The sequence below is a fragment of the Gobius niger genome (assembly GCF_951799975.1).
Source record: "Gobius niger genome assembly, chromosome: 11".
Classification (NCBI taxonomy): Eukaryota; Metazoa; Chordata; class Actinopteri; order Gobiiformes; family Gobiidae; genus Gobius; species Gobius niger.
In genome coordinates this window covers 32,645,473-32,664,800 of record NC_136862.1, presented here as the reverse complement: position 1 = coordinate 32,664,800, position 19,328 = coordinate 32,645,473, and the positions used below count along the sequence as shown (strand labels likewise).

General features: G+C 44.0%; 4 protein-coding genes across 4 annotated transcripts; all 4 read left to right on the top strand.

Annotated features, from left to right (window-relative positions):
* The first annotated feature begins 8,110 nt into the window (after positions 1–8,110).
* Positions 8,111–8,522, top strand: LOC306970466 (histone H4). Its single transcript, XM_079566448.1, has one exon. It carries the CDS (start codon positions 8,123–8,125, stop codon positions 8,432–8,434), a length of 312 nt encoding a protein of 103 aa, XP_079422574.1. The 5' UTR covers positions 8,111–8,122; the 3' UTR covers positions 8,435–8,522.
* Positions 8,523–11,558: 3,036 nt separating this feature from the next.
* On the top strand, positions 11,559–12,185 carry LOC306970410 (histone H1.3-like). Its single transcript, XM_079566389.1, has one exon. The coding sequence runs from the start codon at positions 11,565–11,567 to the stop codon at positions 12,171–12,173; it is 609 nt and encodes a 202-aa protein (XP_079422515.1). The 5' UTR covers positions 11,559–11,564; the 3' UTR covers positions 12,174–12,185.
* A 3,600-nt stretch (positions 12,186–15,785) lies between these two features.
* LOC306970418 (histone H2A-like) lies at positions 15,786–16,165 on the top strand (the record flags this gene model as incomplete). Its single annotated transcript, XM_079566397.1, has 1 exon — positions 15,786–16,165. The coding sequence occupies exon 1, from the start codon at positions 15,788–15,790 to the stop codon at positions 16,163–16,165; it is 378 nt and encodes a 125-aa protein (XP_079422523.1). The 5' UTR covers positions 15,786–15,787.
* Positions 16,166–16,837: 672 nt separating this feature from the next.
* Positions 16,838–17,175, top strand: LOC306970422 (histone H4). Its single transcript, XM_079566401.1, has one exon. It carries the CDS (start codon positions 16,850–16,852, stop codon positions 17,159–17,161), a length of 312 nt encoding a protein of 103 aa, XP_079422527.1. The 5' UTR covers positions 16,838–16,849; the 3' UTR covers positions 17,162–17,175.
* The last annotated feature ends 2,153 nt before the right edge of the window (positions 17,176–19,328 follow it).

Sequence of the window (19,328 nt, the reverse complement as noted above, 5' to 3'; positions counted from 1 at the left end):
GTGCATTTTATGCTTAAAAACAAAACTTTACTCATATATTACTGCATGGGTATGGGTGGTTAGCATAGCGCAGAGACGTCCTAACGTCTTTCACCAAGGGCCACATATTAAAGTGTATATGGTTGGGAGGGCCACAGATTGGTGCTCAATGCAGTGAACATTTCACCTAAATGCGTTAAGCAGAGTTTTAATCATGCCCCATACCTTTATTTAGGCTTAAGGACTTAAAACCAGCTCTTTCCCACAATAAAATCTAACTTTCTGAGGTTATTATTGAGTGGAAGTACTTAACTTGAAGTAACAAGTCCTGGCGATGTAACAAGAACCCTGAGGGCCACCAAAAATCTGCCTGAGGGCGGCATTTGGCCCCGGTGCCACACTTTGCGCCCCCCCTGGCAGGGCCTTTACGTTCCACCACAGTGGCCTCAATGATGCTCCAGGATCAATTGTGTTCAGGGTTTCTGGTAGTTTTTCTCAGATGATGGAACCATCTCCATGGTTGCGCATACATTATATCCAGAATACCTACCAGAAACCCATTGATCCTGGAGCGTCGTGAAAGTAAAGGTGACATACTAACCACCACAACAGCCACGAGTCACTATGAGACCAAATGTATGTTGTGATAGTGACATTAATCCATGAATGAATTAAATACAAATACAGCCCACAAGGCTTTTCTTGAACTGACCATGGAATATTCTCACATCTCATCTCTTATTATTAACAAATACAAACTGTAAGCATTGTGAATGTGAAATCAAACCAGTAAAAACATGAAGCAAAATCTTAAATGTAAGCCATTTTGTTTTTCCGCTGACTGAGCTATGAGCTGTTGATCTCAGTGAGGCGGTCTCCATGGCGATGATGAGGTGACGCAGAAAACACTCCAACATTTCTAAGAAAAAGCTCAAACACATGAGGTGGACAACTTCTACTCATTATTATCAATACCATTGTACCAATTCTGCTGTCACTTAAGTTAAATTCGTGCGGTATCAAGGGTCACCGATCGGGAAGAGGTGAAAATGAAGTTAAGACTATACAACATTCATCATCATCAGAAAGAGTATAATCTTTTTTCAAGTTTTGTTTCCATCATGTTTCTGATTATTAGATATTTTTGTGGATACATTTCCATTACTACATTTTGAGAACTGACTTTATTTCAATTTAAAAGTTGTAGTAGCTACAACTGTTCATTTTAGCCCTGAAACATCCACAACTAATCGATTATTGAAATAGTTGACAACTATATTAGTACTCGATTAATCGTTTTCTAGTAAACACAGACTCAAATAGAGCAAAAATGAAAATGGTGTATTTATGATGAAAACCTACTTAACCCTTGTGCCATCCTTTAATTTTCTTACATTTGCCACCCTAGTGAACAAAATGTACACACCTAAAAACAGCCATAAAATCACCATACGTTTATGTTTTTTTTGTTTTTTTTAAACTTTTCTTTGCATAAATCTCTTGAACTACTTGATGACTTTCCAAAAATGCCGCACATTCAATAATTTTATGAATTTTAACCCTTTAAATGCCAGCTTTATTTTGTAAACTTTGAAAAATGTCTAACTAAAAAACATAAAAACTTGATTTTCTGAATAATAATAATTTTTGGGCCTTGGACGTGTCAAAGTTGAGACAAAAATTGACTCAACAGCATTTGTAGTTTTTCTGTAGTGAGAGTGTACATGCCTAAAAACAGCCATAAAATCACCATACAGTCAGATTTTTTTCTACTTTTTTTACATAAATCCCTTGAACTACTATTTTTCTGGAGTTGCCCGCGGGGAGAGATGGTGGGCTGGGGTGGGTTTGCTCATATCCCCCCAGCTCAGCCGTCACGTGTTGGAGTTCCCCCCGGTGGACGAGAGGGTCGCGTCCCTACGCCTTCGGGTCGGGGACAGGTCTCTCACCGTTGTCTCGGCCTACGGGCCCAACATCGGTGCAGAGTACCCGGCCTTCTTGGAGTCCCTGGGAGGGGTACTAGATAGTGCTCCGACTGGGGACTCCGTTGTTCTGCTGGGGGACTTCAACGCCCACGTGGGCAACGACAGTGAGACCTGGGAGGGAGTGATTGGGAGGAACGGCCTCCCCGATCTGAACCCGAGTGGTGTTCTGTTATTGGACTTCTGTGCTAGTCACAGTTTGTCCATAACGAACACCATGTTCGAGCACAAGGGTGTCCATAAGTGCACGTGGCACCAGGACACCCTAGGCAGGAGGTCGATGATCGACTTTGTAGTTGTGTCGTCTGATCTCCGGCCGCGTGTCTCGGACACTCGGGTGAAGAGAGGGGCTGAGTTGTCAACCGATCACCACCTGGTGGTGAGCTGGATCCGCTGGCAGGGGAGGAAGCTGGTCAAACCTGGCAGGCCCAAGCGTGTTGTGAGGGTTTGTTGGGAACGACTGGCGGATCCCTCTGTCAGTGGGGTCTTCAACTCCCACCTCCGGAAGAGCTTCACCCAGATTCCGGGGGAGGCGGGGGACATGGAGTCCGAGTGGACTCTGTTCTCCTCCTCCATTGTCGATGCGGCTGCTCGTAGTTGTGGCCGTAAGGTCTCTGGTGCCTGTCGCGGCGGCAATCCACGAACCCGGTGGTGGCGCCCGGAAGCAAGGGATGCCGTCAAGCTGAAGAAGGAGTCCTACCTGGCCTTTTTGGCTTGTGGGACTCCTGAGGCAGCTGAGAGGTACCGGCAGGCCAAGCGTGCTGCAGCTCGTGCGGTCGCAGAGGCAAAAACTTGTGTCTGGGAGGAGTTTGGAGAAGCTATGGAGGAAGACTATCGGTCGGCCTCGAAGAGATTCTGGCAAACCGTCCGGCGCCTCAGGAGGGGGAAGCAGTGCTTCACCAACACTGTTTACAGTGCGGGTGGGGGGCTGCTGACCTCGACTGGGGATGTCGTCGGGTGGTGGAAGGAGTACTTCGAGGACCTCCTCAATCCCGTCGTCACGTCTTCCAATGAGGAAGCAGAGGCTGGGGACTCGGGGGTGGGCTCGCCCATCACCGGGGCTGAAGTCACCGAGGTGGTGAGAAAGCTCCTCGGTGGCTCCGGGGGTGGATGAGATTCGCCCTGAGTACCTTAAGTCTCTGGATGTTGTAGGACTGTCTTGGCTGACACGTCTCTGCAACATCGCGGAGGGTGTGTTCCAATTACAGAGGGATCACCCTCCTTAGCCTCCCCGGTAAGGTCTACTCCGGGGTGCTGGAGAGGAGGATCCGGCCGATAGTCGAACCTTGGATCCAGGAGGAACAATGCGGTTTTCGTCCTGGCCGTGGCACACTGGACCAGCTCTACACCCTTCGTCGGGTGCTTGAGGGTTCGTGGGAGTTCGCCCAACCAGTCCACATGTGTTTTGTGGACTTGGAGAAAACGTTCGACCGCGTCCCTCGTGGTGCCCTGTGGGGGGTGCTCCGGGAGTATGGGGTCCGGGGCCCTCTGCTAAGGGCTGTCCGTTCCCTGTATGAGCAGCAGGAGCTTGGTTCGCATTGCCGGCAGTAAGTCAGACCTGTTCCCGGTGCGTGTTGGTCTCCGCCAGGGCTGCCCTTTGTCACCGGTTCTGTTCATTACTTTTATGGACAGAATTTCTAGGCGCAGCCAGGGGCCGGAGGGTGTCCGGTTTGGGAGCCTCAGGATCTCATCTCTGCTGTTTGCGGATGATGTTGTTCTGATGGCTTCAACGAACCAGGACCTTCAGCAGCTCTGGGGCGGTTTGCAGCCGAGTGTGTAGCCGCCGGGATGGGAATCAGCACCTCCAAATCTGAGGCCATGGTTCTCCACCAGAAAAAGGTGGCTTCCCCTCTACAGGTCGGTGGGGAATCCTTACCTCAAGTGGAGGAGTTCAAGTATCCCGGGGTCTCGTTCACGAGTGAGGGACGGATGGAGCGTGAGATCGACAGACGGATCGGTGCGGCGTCAGCAGTGATGCGGTCGCTGTATCGGTCTGTCATGGTGAAGAGGGAGCTGAGTCGGGGGGCAAAGCTCTCGATTTACCGATCGATCTACGTTCCCACCCTCACCTATGGTCATGAGATTTGGGTCATGACCAAAAGGACAAGATCGCGAATACAAGCGGCCGAAATGAGAGGAGCTCGGAGTAGAGTCGCTGCTCCTTCACGTCTAAAGGTGCCAGCTGAGGTGGCTCGGGCATCTGTTCCGGATGCCTCCTGGTCGCCTCCCGCGGGAGGTGTTCCAGGCATGTCCTAGTGGGACAAGGCCTCGTGGAAGACCCAGGACACTCTGGTGGGACTATGTCTCCGAGCTGGCCTGGTGTCGCCTCGGGGTCCCCCCAGAACAGCTGGAGGAGGTGTGTGTGGACCGGGAAGTTTGGACTGGATAAGCAGCATGGTGTCGGTGACTAAGCCAAATGGAAAGCCAAGGACCTGCATTGACCCCAAACCACTGAACAAAGCGCTGAAGAGGAGTCATTTCCCTCCACCCACTATCGATGACATCTTACCGGAGCTCTCAAAGGCCGAGGTATTCACAGTTTGTGATGTAAAACATGTTTTTTTGCATGTTGAACTGGACGAGGAGTCAAGCTATCTCACCACGTTTTCGACCCCGTTTGGGCGGTACCGGTGGCTCAGGATGCCTATGGGTATATCCGCCCAGCTCCAGAAATCTTCCAAAGGAAGCTGATGCAGTCGCTGGAGGGTTTGCCAGGGGCCTATGTCATTGCAGATGATATACTTATCACAGGTGAGGAAAAGGCAAATGAGAGACACAATGAGAATCTGAGACATTTTCTTCTGAGATGCAGGCAAAAGGACATTAAGTTGAATGGGGACAAGTTTAAGCTAAGGAGAGAGTCAGTCCCTTACATTAGACATTTACTGACTTCAGAGGGCCTTCGGATTGACCCGCAGAAGGTACGGGCGACATGCTGTTAGCTGACACACTGAGCAGAGCATACTTATCTGACAGTACGCAGGGTCAGAACTAGAGACTGTTAACATGCTAGCCTACCTACCAATATCTGCAGAGAGACTGTCCGCAACCTGAGATGCGACAAAAGGGGACGCAAAGTTACAAAGAGTTTACAGCCCCGTGATGTTGCCTACAGACCTTGGTCCAAAGTAAGAAGTGATCTGTTTTCATGGCATAACAAGGACTACATGGTAACTGTGGACTATTATTCAAACCTCTAGGAAGTCGACTATCTACCAGACATCAAGAGCACCGCAGTGATCCACAAGCTGAAAGCACATTTCGCTCGTCAAGGAATACCGGATGTGCTGATTTCCGATAATGGACCACAGTATTTGTCACAGGAGTTTAAGAAGTTCAGTCAAAAGTGGGAATTCGAGCACCGAACATCTTCATCGGGATACCCACAAAGCAACGGAAAATCTGAGTCTGCAGTCAAGACAGCAAAGCGGCTCATGCACAAAGCCACAGCTGCAGGACAAGACCCATACTTGGCTATACTGGATCATCGAAATACTTCAAGCCAAGGTCTTGACACAAGCCCAGCCCAGAGACTTTTGAGTAGGAGATACTACAATATAAATACTACAACTGCACAAAAAAAATAAAAAAATAAAAAAATAAGAAGGAAGATGAAGTGTGAAAGAATGTATTGCTTGAAATAACAAAAAAAGGGGAAAAAATGCATTTAGGATGCTGCCAGAGATATTATATTTTTGAGCCTAGGAATACCAAGATGTTCTCTTTAGTGTTCTTGTTTACATATGTTGCACTGAGAAGATGCCCTAAAAAAGAAAATGTATATTTTGGTTGAAGTAAGCAAATTATATATATATATATATAAAAAAAAAAGAGAGAAAGGATGTGTCAATAGCAATGTTATTGTTCTGTTCCCAGGGGAACCACTTTGAGTGTGACACTGGTGTGACAGATCAACTAATAGATCCATGATCAACGTAGGGATCATGAAGCGGAAGTGCGCGACGCGGACGTGCAGCAGAGACGCACCACGCGCAAACAATTCAAAGAATAATTCCCTTGGAATCAACCCATCAACCCAATCATTTTGTAATAGGACAAATTTGCCTGGGTGGCCAAAGATTTGAGCGTGGAGAAACTCTAAACAGCAGGTCCTTTGTTCATCATCAGCGTAGAGTGGATGATGCCTTGGTCGTCACTTCCGCTTTGTTTTCCCTACGTTGACCTGATCCCTACGTTGATCTGTCACACCGGTGTCTTCACCCAAAAGTCCCGGGCCGATTTTTTCTGCCAGTCCAGCCCTGGTCCAGCGCAAGAGAAGCAATTCCCTGTTTATGATCATAGGATTTTTATCAAATATGAAAATGTAAAATGCCTACCACGGCCAACGGATGTGACGACATCGTGATCGCTCGTGTCCCATCCATTCACACCGGGCTCACACCAAGCGGAAAAAAGGCTTTCCGTCGCTCAGCCTGCTCTACTTCCTTCGCCAGACCCCTGGTGCAGGAGACGCAGCTGAAGTTGTTCTGTATTTGCATAGCGTTGAAATTTTGTTAACGCTAGTCTCCGCTCTGGCCGCCCGTATCGTGCCGCTCTCTTGTGTTAGCCGAATGCCCATCTCGGGTCGCCCGTTGCATTATGGGCAATGGAATTTATTTTGACTACCAAACAATATTGATAGTTCGCGTAAAGCAATGAAGAAAGCTCTGATTTGGACCGTTTAACTTTTTATTTCTGTGGTTTTAACCGCTGGAAAGTTGATGATTTAAAGTGCTTTTGTCGTTACCGTGGAGATTGTTACAATATTAGCATAAAGTCTGTTTTTACATCCAGGACTGTGTACGGAGAGAGACAGAAACGGAAAGAACTGAACGGCCGTTCATATGTAGAGATGCTTCAAAGTGACGACCAGTCCTTGTTCACACAGTTGGAAAAAACTATGTGAGAAAAACCTTTCTGACCCTTGAAGGCGACTGAACATTCAGAACATTTAAACTGAATGAGAAATAAAAACATAGAATCAATAACGCGGTGGACAGTAAACAAAATCTTTGTTTTAATTGTGACAGAGATCCAAGTACACATATAGGCTCTGCCAAATTTACTTTATTTGTATATTATTTTACGAGTGATCTGATGGTACAACATGGCTAATCGATCGCTAATTTGACAGACGGAAATTTACCCACAATATTTAACATCAACACCGTTTTGAAACTTTCCCCTGTGATTTCAAGACAAATTTAAATGATTTAAAAAGTGGCGGCACAGACAGGCAGTGTCTGTGTCCACTATGGTCCACTATGGTGCGCTATGGTCCACTATGGTCCACTATGGTCCACTATGGTCCGCTATGGTCCACTATGGTCCACTATGGTCCGCTATGGTCCACTATGGTCCACTATGGTCCGCTATGGTCCACTATGGTCCACTTTGGTCCACTATGGTCCACTATGGTCCACTATGGTCCACTATGGTCCACTATGGTCCGCTATGGTCCGCTCCTGCCTACAGAGCCGCTGTCCTGACTTCTCCCTCGCTGTGTAGGGAGTAGAAATATCAGCCAATGTTCACTGTGTGATTATAGAAAAGTGACTTTTTCCAGAAGCTTGTAGCCAGTTGTAATGCTAACACATGCTAACACATGCTGATGTGGGAAGATTTCTTCTGGCACATTTGCTCACATTAATTAATCTGTGTAAACTATTGTTTGGATTCCTAGTTATAGATCTGTAGATGGTGCTGCAATTTCTTAACTTCAAAATATAGGCTATCATAGCTCTAAATGTAATGCAACATTAGGAATATGTTACTGAACTGTGAGAAACAAGAAATGTATGAAGAGCGCTATATAAATAAGGTTTGATTGATTGACAGTTTAACAGTTAATAAACAATTCTGCAAAGAACTCAAACGGAAATCACTGGCAAATAGCACACTTCAATGGGACATTTTTAACTTAGAATCTTATGTATTGTGTGAATGTGCTATGCACTTTATTTGTAACTTTTTGTAACGTGTGAAAATGAAATAAAGTAAGGCAAAAAGTGGCAAAAGTGGGCGGGCCCTGCTTACACATGCGTCGTGGTGAAATATGCCCCCTCCCACGGCCTGTCTTCACCCAGGTCCGCAAACGCTCTATAAAAAGGAGGAGGAGCCATTTGACTCTCATCTTGTTCATTTACCACTGAACTGTCAATATGAGCGGAAGAGGAAAAGGCGGGAAAGGACTCGGAAAAGGAGGCGCAAAGCGTCACCGTAAAGTTCTCCGTGATAACATCCAGGGCATCACCAAGCCCGCTATCCGCCGTCTGGCTCGTCGCGGTGGAGTGAAGCGTATCTCCGGTCTGATCTACGAGGAGACCCGCGGTGTCCTCAAGGTGTTCCTGGAGAACGTGATCCGTGACGCCGTCACCTACACCGAGCACGCTAAGAGGAAGACCGTGACCGCCATGGACGTGGTGTACGCCCTGAAGAGACAGGGCCGCACTCTGTACGGCTTTGGAGGATAAACCCACAATCTACAAAAGAAACAAAAGGGCTCTTTTAAGAGCCACCCACTTTCACGAAAGACAATACACTTCAGTGGAAGTGCTGGCGAATGTTTCCGTGGTTAAGGTCTTTGTAACATGAAATAAGGTTGTTTTTAAACCTGTATTTACCCAGTGCTTGACAATTATTGTTTTTGTAATATGCAAAATTGTCCCCTTCACGGTGTGACCCGGGCGGGGGGGTCACGAACCCCGTTGCCTGTAATGTCATAGGGGCTGGTGTGATTTGGGCAGCTCCAACAGCTGCCCCCACGACCCGGCAACGGAAAAGTGGAAAATGTATCAGTTCTATGGGGTGGATGGATTGATGCAAAATTGTATATTGCCATTTTAGGCGCCCATTCCAATGAAATGTCTTTGACTGTTGCCGTTCTGGCATTTTTTCGACACTAGGTGGCGACATTATCCTATGTCCTGTTGTGTGGCGAGACGAGTCAGTCAGCTTTATTGATCTACAATCAGGTCAGCATTCGACCGTCTCAAATGATTCATTGTAAAAGTACTTAATGGATTTTATATCCTGTCCTGTTTGAGTCTTCGTTACTGTAAATATTTTTTTTGGGAGCTTTTTAAAAATGTGTTTTACTTATAAATTGATAAATGACTAAAAGAGAGAGAGAGCTGCACAAACAATATTTGTTAAAACTTTTGCCTTTAAACTAGGGACCACGCTGCAAAAAATCAAAACAAAAAAAACAGTGAGATAATTAAGATTTCATTAAAAGTCAATTGACTTTACAAAGTATAAAACAAAAGATTGGTAGATGTTGCTTTGTCTTAGGAGTCCACAGCGCCGTCCTGTGAGAGCTCTGGGTGCTGAACATGATGTCCATATTTTATGTATCGGGGTAAAACACTGCCTGGTGTGTCTGGGCCAAAAGTCACTTTTCAGTCGATGGCTACTTCAAGCTATCAGTAAAAAAAAAAAAAAACACTTAAATGTACTCTTTTCACTTTTGGGATATTGATCCTGTATTATATCAAAATGGCTTTATTTTAAGCTAGTACTGAGTCACACGAACAGAAAAAAAAGTATTTTTAAGAATCAATTTAGGAAAATTAAGTGTTGACCCCAGGTCTGGACTGCCCAGTACTTTGTTTGCAACATTTGTTTCACTTGACTTTACCTTGGACGTGTGTATGTGTGAGCTATAGCCAGCTCGTATTTTTTTCTTATAAGTACTTCTCCACCCCGCAATGTGAGTGTAATGGTGCGTCCAGTTTTATTGCAAATATATTAAAGAGGGGGTATTCTGCTTTTTTCAGTCCCATAGCACCAGTCTATATCACACTACAATGATGACCAAACCTTCTGTTGGTCTGTAAATGCAGTCAATTAGAATAACTGCCTTGTATAAAATGTCTCTCTCAAAATGGCTGTAGTGAATGTCTTGAAATAGGCCTCTGTCTCTTTAAGAACCTCTGAGCCTTTAGACACGCCCCCTCCACACGCTGTCTGTGGCATCAGTGGGGAGGGGGTTCTGCTGAGGAGCAGTGGTTGGTTACTCGGCTGGTGACGAAAGCTCGGAGGCGTCTCCAGGAGGTGGGGGCGTTCCTAGGAGGACTCAGGCAAACCTATCCCTAAAATGGCCGCCATCAGAGTTTTTACAGATTACTCCAAAATATGTGAATGTGCCAAGGCAACACTTCAGGCATGTTTTTAATGACAGAATAACATGATGTAAAGCTTGAAAAAGTCGATTTTGCATAATACCCCCCCTTTAAGAAAATGTATTAAAACAGCAAAAAAATTAAAATAAAACAACAGATGTGTTCCCTTGATATGTGGAAAGTAACTGTATTATAAATACTCTCAAATGAAAGTGTGACTTTACCAGAATACAGTAACTCAAAATTACTATTCTAAATATATATTCTAAATACATGGATTTAGTTAGTCCCCAACACTGCAGACCCATGCGAAATAACATTTTGGACCACAACAATGAAAAGAGTTCTGTCCTTTTGAGAATAAAAGCGTTCACTTGTGTTGCTCTGCTGGTGACAAAGTTTATAAATTCTTTTAAAATATCAATAATATAATATTTCTATATAATCACATATACAACAGAAAATCACACTTAATGACCACTTAATGTCAACATCAATGTTGACAACAGCTGGTAAAATTCTATGGAGTAACCACCAAACAGTCACTTGTTCACACAATCATATGGTTTCCTGATGTCAAAAAGGCAAGTTGTGTTAAGGCTAGGCTATATGTTGCATGACAGTGAGATTAACAGTATCAAAAATAGGACACTGTCACATTGAGACATGGCAATTTACTAATAGTATAGTAGTAATAGTATAGTAAATATTAATTTATCTAATAATCTCTTATAGCTTACTATTTATCTGTACTAACTCTCTAAATATAGGCCACGATCAGAAGGGTGGTTCCCTGACCATCTGCGGTTGTAGCCTGTGTTTATAGCTTGTTTAGGGATAACTGATGTTTACCAAAGGGCGTGTTGTGACACATTTGAAACTGACAACATTAACATTGCAAAAAGGTAAGTCAAAATATAAACGAAGCAATCTGACATGGAAACGTGGAGGTATTTTGATGGTGGATCTATCTCAGTATGAAGGTCGTTACTTTAAAGAAGTTGTGTTTGATGCCATCAAAATGTATGTTAATTTCAGCTAAATACTGAAGTTAATGGGGATTTTTAATACTAATAAACACTCTTGAACATCTCCTCTAGCTATCTATTTACACAATATTGTAAAGAAATTCAAGTGAACATAAATTTGAAGCAAAATGTTGGAAAAAGTCGGTACAATGTGTTGAACGCAAGTGGGTATCAGCGCAGTTTAGTGGTCTGTATTTTAAAAAGCATGATGTTGTGCGTGAGCTGATGCGATCGATGGAAGTGTGAGATTGTTAAGCAAACACTGGTATAAGATGCTTTGCATGAAATCTCTAGTTTTCGTATATTTTGAAGCTAAAAGTGTGAAGAGAAAGCACAAAGCGGAGACACGGGCGCGCGGCAGACATGGTTGAGTCTCCACGGTTCTCATGCCCGTTATAAACTCTCTCCGCGTGAACCTACGCCTCACTCTCGGATTTAAACCGACAAGAACAATGTCAGAGACCGCTCCAGCAGCTGCTCCCGCTCCGGCCAAAGCGCCCAAAGCCTCCAAGAAGAAGGCCGCCGTCGCCGGCAAGAAGAAGGTTGTCGGCCTCAACCTCCAGAAGCTGATATTGGAAATTATCGCGGAGTCCAAGGAGCGCAAAGGCGTCTCCGTGGCCTCTATTAAGAAGGCACTGATTGTAAAAGGCGTGGATGTGGTGAGTAAGAACAAACGCATCAACGCTGTCCTGAAGAGGATGGTGGTTTTAGGACTGTTGAGCCAAACCAAGGGAACAGGCGCCTCCGGCTCCTTCAAAGTGGCCAAGGCTGAGGCTAAACCCAAGGCTGCAAAGAAGAAGACCGCCGTTAAGAAGCCGACGGTCAAGAAAGTAGCCACCCCCAAGAAGAGGTCGGCCGTAAAGAAAACAACACCTAAGAAGTCCCCGGCAAAGAAAGCGGCGAAGAAGGTAGCGCCAAAGAAAGCACCTGCAAAGAAAGCGGCCAAGAAACCCGCCCCCAAGAGCCCCAAGAAAGTGGCCCCCAAGAAGGCACCCGCCAAGAAGACACCCGTCAAGAAGCCGGCCGCTAAGAAGACTGCTCCCAAGAAAGCCAAGAAGTAAAGTCTTCATTACAACACAAAGGCTCTTTTAAGAGCCACCACTTTTACTAAAGAGTGAATATTCTTATGGGAGTGTTTTATACAAAAATACATTCTGTAAATAACTGAACCATAGGGCAGCTGCTGCTTCCACAAATTACTACTATTATTATTATTATTTATTATTTATTATAATGACTCAAAGTTCTGCACATACCCTTGCTCTGTTTTTTTGTCCCTTCTAAAATGTATTTGTTCTTAACCGACCCTCTGGATGATCACTTAGGAATGCATTTGAAAGCTTTTCAATCATTTCACTGACTGTTACCTACTGCACACGATACAAGCATGTTGACCATATCTTGGTTTTCTATTAAATCCAAATTGTTATCATTAGGGATGCACCGATACCGATACCAGTATCGGGTATCGGGCCGATACCACATGTTGTACTCATACTCGTACTCATTCATGAGGTCCCGATACCAGAAACCGATACCATTTGACGTGCGGCCAGCGCAGCTACGAGGCGCACCTACGAGGCGCAGCTACGAGGCGCAGCTCTCAGCTGAGGAGAGAAGAAGCAACAAACTGGAGAATTCTTTTAGTGTAAATACAATATTCCACATAGAGCTGACTTTATTACAGACTGCGCCTCTAAACCAGAGTCTGAGCTGGATTTAACCAGAGCTTATTGTTGTTAGTGCTGCAGTGTTTACTTATTGTTAAATAAAAATACATTAATGAATAAAGCTCAGGCATTGAGGAGCTTTCGGACATGGGCTTGTCTGTCTATGATGGACAGTGCAATAAAAATCAAAAATTATTTTGAATGAAAATAAAATAAATAATAAATGGCAGCACAATTCTAATGTAACTGCTCTTAAATGTGTCGCCTACTTTACTTAAGGAAATGTACACGAGTAAATTAACTAATTACAAACCAATCTGCTTTGAAAAAAGTAACAAGGTTGAAGAAAATGGCTTGTACTCGTATCGGTATTCGGTATCGGCGAGTACTTAAATCAAAGTACTCGTACTCGTATCGGTTTTAGAAAAAGTGGTATTGGTGCATCCCTAGTTATCATTAACTTTCGTTTTTTAAATTGATTCTCTGATTATTATGTACTATTAATAAACTATACTTGGATTATAACTAATATAATATTTGCCCTAATCTACAATCTAGCAAAGTAGCAGCCGACACAAGTTACAAGTACATAACTATGGGAAGCTGAAGTTTTTATAATGCAAACGTTAACATACAGCACAATACTCACTGTAAAACCGCATGTATTTTTGTAGTTGTTACAGTTATGACCAGTGGAATTATGTTTATGGCTTTTGTGCTGAACGAGAAAACACGGACAAAACAAACCATAAACCAAACCTTCATTGACAGTTCAACAGTTTATAAACACATCTGCACAGAACTCAGAAGACACTGGACAATAACACACTACAATGGGACATTTTACATTTATAATCTTTTGTATTGCTTATTAATGTATATGCACTTTATTATCTTGCACTTTCTTTGTAAACATATCTGAAATACAAAATCATCTCCTAAATCAGTTCAGTGAGACCAGAAATGGTGTTCCGGTTCAGGCGGAAGTCAGGGCGGAGGTCGGAGTTATTCTGTTTATGGTTAAATCTTAAAATCTTAAACTAACACATAACCCTTCCATTTGGATTATAGACTAAAAACAGGCTGAGTATATATAATAAGTGACATTTTACATTGACCTACACAGCGCTTTACATTTCATCTTTGCCCAGTAGATGGCGCACTCTGATCGACGTAACTCGTGTCCACTTACATCTGCCCAGAGTCTTGCCAAATCAAAGGCCATTATCCTCATTCTTCTCCTCCTCATTTATAAATAAGATATATATATTTATATCTTATTTATTTTAATATTCTTTGTGCATGACCCTATAGCCTTAACGTTTTAAGTTATATAGATTTTATTTCCCCTCAGTTTTGTGTTATATGTTTTATGTTGCATGTCTGCACCATTGACAGTGGATTCAATGGTCTGCACTGAGAAATATTGCTAGTTTTTCTTTTCTTTATTATGATAGGTAATACACATTAAGTGATGGGTAATGGGTATATAAGATATAAAGTGCATATTTACACAAGTGAGAAGGACACAATAGAAGAGACACATGGGGTACATATGGGAGGGAGCGTTGCGTGATTGGATGGATAAGTAAAACAGAACTAAATGAAAGGCGTTTGATCATAAATGTTACTAGTTTGTGAACCTGATTCTGATTCCTTGGAAACTGGTGTGAGCTGCCGTGAAAACGTTTTTTCCTTTATTATTCAAATGAACTAAAGCCCGGCCCGCTCTCCGACTGAAGTCCTTCTTCTTCTGGTTTTACGGCGGTTGGCAACCAGCTTAAAGGAGCATTACCGCCTCCTCCTGTGTTTCAGCATGGGTCAGACAGTGAGCTTACAATCTACATCATTTGTACATGAACAAAGCAAACATAACAACAATAAAATAAAAACAAAACAATAAATAAAACTTAACAAAATTACAACCACACCTACACTCTATCAAAAACCCCACCATACCAGGTCCCTTGCCTGTGCCCCGCTGCACTCCAGCACACTCTTCAGAGTGAACTCCCTAATGCCCAGCTCCTTCATCCTACACTTCAGAGCTTTTCTCTCCGCATCATCCTGACACTGCAAGATTACTTGCTCTACCGCCTCCTCCGCCTCCTGGCACACTCCACAAAGGCCTGCCTCATGTTTAGTGAGCAATGTCCCAGTCTAAGCCTGGTAATGACCACCTCTTCTCTCCTACTATACCTATGAACACGAGGCAAATGCCTGCCCTTACTCCCAGAATCCCACCTCTTCTGCCACTCCTTAACAACCTTCCTCTGAACAACACTTTTTGCTTCTGATTTGCAATTATTTTCCATCTCAATCCTATTGTTATTCAAAGCTCCTTTGGCCAATCTACCCACTTTCTCATTTCCACTGATTCCTACATGCGCTGGCACCCAAAGAAAGTGAACATCGCTGCCACCTTATTCTGTTCACAGTCACAAGAATATTATACAACAAACCCTGCCTCGTCTTAGAACAAAATGTTTGTAAACTCGAAAGAACAGATGCCAGGAACACACTACCACTTGTCTGATTTTTGAATGCTCTATCCATTGTCTGTCTATTATTGTCTGGATTTTTAGCACGATCTGTGAACACATTCAGAGTACTCATTCAAACTGTGAAAATGAAATGCTGAAACAAGATCCACTCTTCCTTTCAATTCTCTCTTCAGTTCCAGCAGGTACGAGTCTACAGAAGGGGTCCCCAATAATCATGGAGACAAAAGTCTGTATAAGCTCTCTGTCGTACAGGAGTTGTCCATCTTCAATGAAGGTATTCAAGTCGTCTTCTGTACTCAGTGGTTGACTTCAACCACTTTCATTGAACATGGAGACAGAAGTCCTGAAAGCGCGAGCGTTGCTCAGCCTGATTTCTCATTGGTGGATTGACTCTACGCTTGACCAATCACAGAGTAGCAAGGGCTATATAAGGCCACTCGAGGAACAGATGAACATATTTTCGATTCTACTTAGACTCGACGAATAATTTAACCAGTAATCATGTCTGGACGTGGCAAGGGTGGCGGAAAAGCAAGAGCTAAGGCTAAGAGCCGCTCTTCCAGGGCCGGGCTGCAGTTCCCCGTGGGCCGTGTACACAGGCTGCTGAGGAAGGGAAACTACGCTCAGCGCGTCGGAGCCGGAGCCCCCGTGTATCTGGCAGCGGTGCTCGAGTATCTGACCGCTGAGATCCTGGAGTTGGCCGGTAACGCCGCACGTGACAACAAGAAAACCAGGATCATCCCCCGCCACCTGCAGCTGGCCGTTCGCAACGACGAGGAGCTCAACAAGTTGTTGGGTGGAGTGACCATTGCTCAGGGAGGTGTGCTGCCCAACATCCAGGCTGTGCTCCTGCCCAAGAAGTCCGAGAAGGCCAAATAAAGACCCGATCTTCTCTAAAACAACGGCTCTTTTAAGAGCCACCCACTTCAACAAAGAACAAACATCACCCCCTTTCTGAATATTGAAATTGATTTATATATATATAAGTCCATGGAAGTGTCTTATTGACCTGTGATTTGACAATAAAGGTCGTATGTTTGAGAGAACCTGGTAGTTATTTCCCACCAGACCGCACCCAAAAAAACCTGTCAAGCCAGCTATCTAAAATTTAGCAATGCATAACTTAGTCACAGGAGGATTACACTAATATTTAACTGATTTACAACACACTTTTGTTATGAGCTGTTTAATGTGTTCATGACAAAGCTGCAATCATCTACACACATTTGCAGATGAGTAAATACCATCCATAAAAATAAATTCAATAGATTGACCGGAGAGGTGTCGAGCCTGATAGCCAATGGTTTTTTGCAACCGGAAATATCATTGGGTTTCTGAAACATCCTCGTCAGTATTTTTAAGAAAACATTTAACATTTAAGAAAACATCTTTAACATATAGACGGTACTAGTTGGGAAGTATCCCTGCTCGCACATGCGTAGTGGTGAAAGGATAGTATGGCTCCTCCCACTGCATGTCTTCAAACAGGTCCGCAAACGCTGTATAAAAAAGCAGGGCAGACGTTTGATTCTCATCTTGTTCATTTACCACTGAACTGTCAATATGAGCGGAAGAGGAAAGGGCGGCAAAGGACTCGGAAAAGGAGGCGCCAAGCGTCACCGTAAAGTTCTCCGTGATAACATCCAGGGCATCACCAAGCCCGCTATCCGCCGTCTGGCTCGCCGCGGCGGTGTGAAGCGTATCTCTGGTCTGATCTACGAGGAGACCCGCGGTGTGCTCAAGGTGTTCCTGGAGAACGTGATCCGTGACGCCGTCACCTACACCGAGCACGCCAAGAGGAAGACCGTGACCGCCATGGACGTGGTCTACGCCCTGAAGAGACAGGGCCGCACTCTGTACGGATTCGGAGGATAAGCTTAAAATTCACAATTGAAACCCAACGGCTCTTTTAAGAGCCACCCACTAATTATGAAGATGTGCTTCAACAGAATAAGACTAATCAATAGTAAAAGTTAATGACACATTGTTATGGGATTTATATGGATATAATCTATCTTGAACAAAGGTTAATTTGAGTTTACTGTATGATATGCTGGAAATCAGCATATCATAAATCCCCCGTGGTCGTGGCATCCATCGTGTCTGCCCCATCCGGTGGGGTGGGTTCACTTGGCCTCTGCTCCCACTGAGGGCAGAGAGGAGCAGACAGTTATTGAGAACCGCAGAGGTCAGACAGGAAGAAGTGCTGGATTTTTTGAAAGAACAGGCTGAGTGAGAGGAGCAAAGAGGAGATGGTTGAGAAGAACACAGTGAGAGGGCAGATATTTCTTTTTGGGAAATTAATAAATTTTAAATAAACCGTGTACAAAAAGAAGTGTCATTTATTTTTTACATGTATGAGTGGACACACCTGTATAGTGCAGTTTCCAATTGTTAGTCCTGTTCACCCTATTTTGCAGGCTGTTTTTACAGGCAGAAACCAGTGTGCACAAACTTGCAATGCTACAACTCCTCGACTGCAACGTCACGTTCTGGGGCTGGTGCTGTGGTAAAATAATTCCAAAGGTGAATGTTTTCAGCAGACCTTTTGTAGAGCTCACAGAAGTATTACTTTGTTCTAAATGTACATGTCGCATAGAGTAGAGGAGGCCTCACTGATTATCAAACTTTTATATATTTACAATCCCCCTCCTGGAACCGCCACCTTAATGTGGTGGAGGGGTTTGAGCGCCCGAGTGATCCTGGAGCTCTGTTGTCGGGGGCTCCGTGTCCCTGGTAGGGTCTCTCAGGGCAAACAAGTCCTAGGTGACGGGTCAGACAAAGAGCGGTTCAGAAGCCCCTTATGAGAGACCAACAGGCCTGGTTAGAACCATGACTCCGTCCTTCTTTCTTTCTTTTTTTTATTCCTGTATTTAAGTTTTAACAATTTTACATAATATTTCAGATAAGTGACAAGAACAAATGAAGTGCATTTCATTCATGTAGTACAAAGGTACAATACAGTTTACAATTTGAAAACATTGTCTTCAAGGGCCTTGTCGCGCTCTCCCTGTTCTTTTCCCCCCAAAATGTTAGGTCTCCTGATCAAGGGGCTCCTCGGGAGATCGCTAAAGACATATTTTTAATAAACGAGCAGGTTAATTTTATTATTGATCCGGACGCTGCTTGAATTTGCAGCATTAGGAGGTCATATTTACTGAAATCAAAAGCTATTTCAATCAAAAACATCTTAACAGGTCAAGTTATATTTTAACATAGGAGCCCCTGTGTCTGTTCTGTCTGTTTGCTTCCCCTGTGTTGATCACCTGCCTAATGTGTTTCACCTGTTCCCTGTTCCTTGTGTATTTAGACCCTGTGTGTTCATGTCTGTCTGTGTTTTTCTGCTCGAGTTTTGAGTTTGTTTTTACCTTGGATTTCTCCATTAGTGCCCGAGTGGTAACACAGAGACTAGGACAAAAAACATTCAAAAAGAAAACAAAAAGACCCAGATAACCGACATGAAAAACAAAGATTGTAGACATTATGTAGACATTATGAGTTATTGTGTTTGGGGGAAGATTTTTTTATCCTTTTTTTTGTGTTTTTTCATGAGAATTGTTTCTTTTTTTTCCGTTTAGTGGCAGATTTGGGACCACGTGTTTGTGAACTGTAATCTGAGCGTGTATAAGACTCAGATGTGACAGGGCTATTTGAATTTACCTCGGAAACAGATCTCTCACTTGTGCTTCCGGACGCTGGCTCCAGGCGGCCGATCGGTGGGATTTTGATCCGTCTGTCGGGACTGATGGGGGTGTTTGCATATGAAAAAAGTACGTCCGCTCTCACAGGTGCAGTCTTCGGCTTTGTGCCCAAACAGCTCACATTTCCAACACTTCACACATGGACATCGCCTCACTCAAAGGTCCACTGACTGACCGATAAAACGCAGAGTCAACGACTGTCTTGTTCTCATCAAAACGGTAAGAAAATAAACCACGCACTTCAGAGTGTACTACATTTTTTGATTATTATATATATCTGCATTGTAAGCCGTTGTCTTGGCATAGATTTTAAAAGATTATGTACGAGGCCTAAATAACAT

Coding starts and splice junctions, on each gene's coding strand:
- LOC306970410 (XM_079566389.1), top strand. CDS start 11,565: ATGTCAGAGACCGCTCCAGCAGCTGCTCCCGCTCCGGCCAAAGCGCCC.
- LOC306970466 (XM_079566448.1), top strand. CDS start 8,123: ATGAGCGGAAGAGGAAAAGGCGGGAAAGGACTCGGAAAAGGAGGCGCA.
- LOC306970422 (XM_079566401.1), top strand. CDS start 16,850: ATGAGCGGAAGAGGAAAGGGCGGCAAAGGACTCGGAAAAGGAGGCGCC.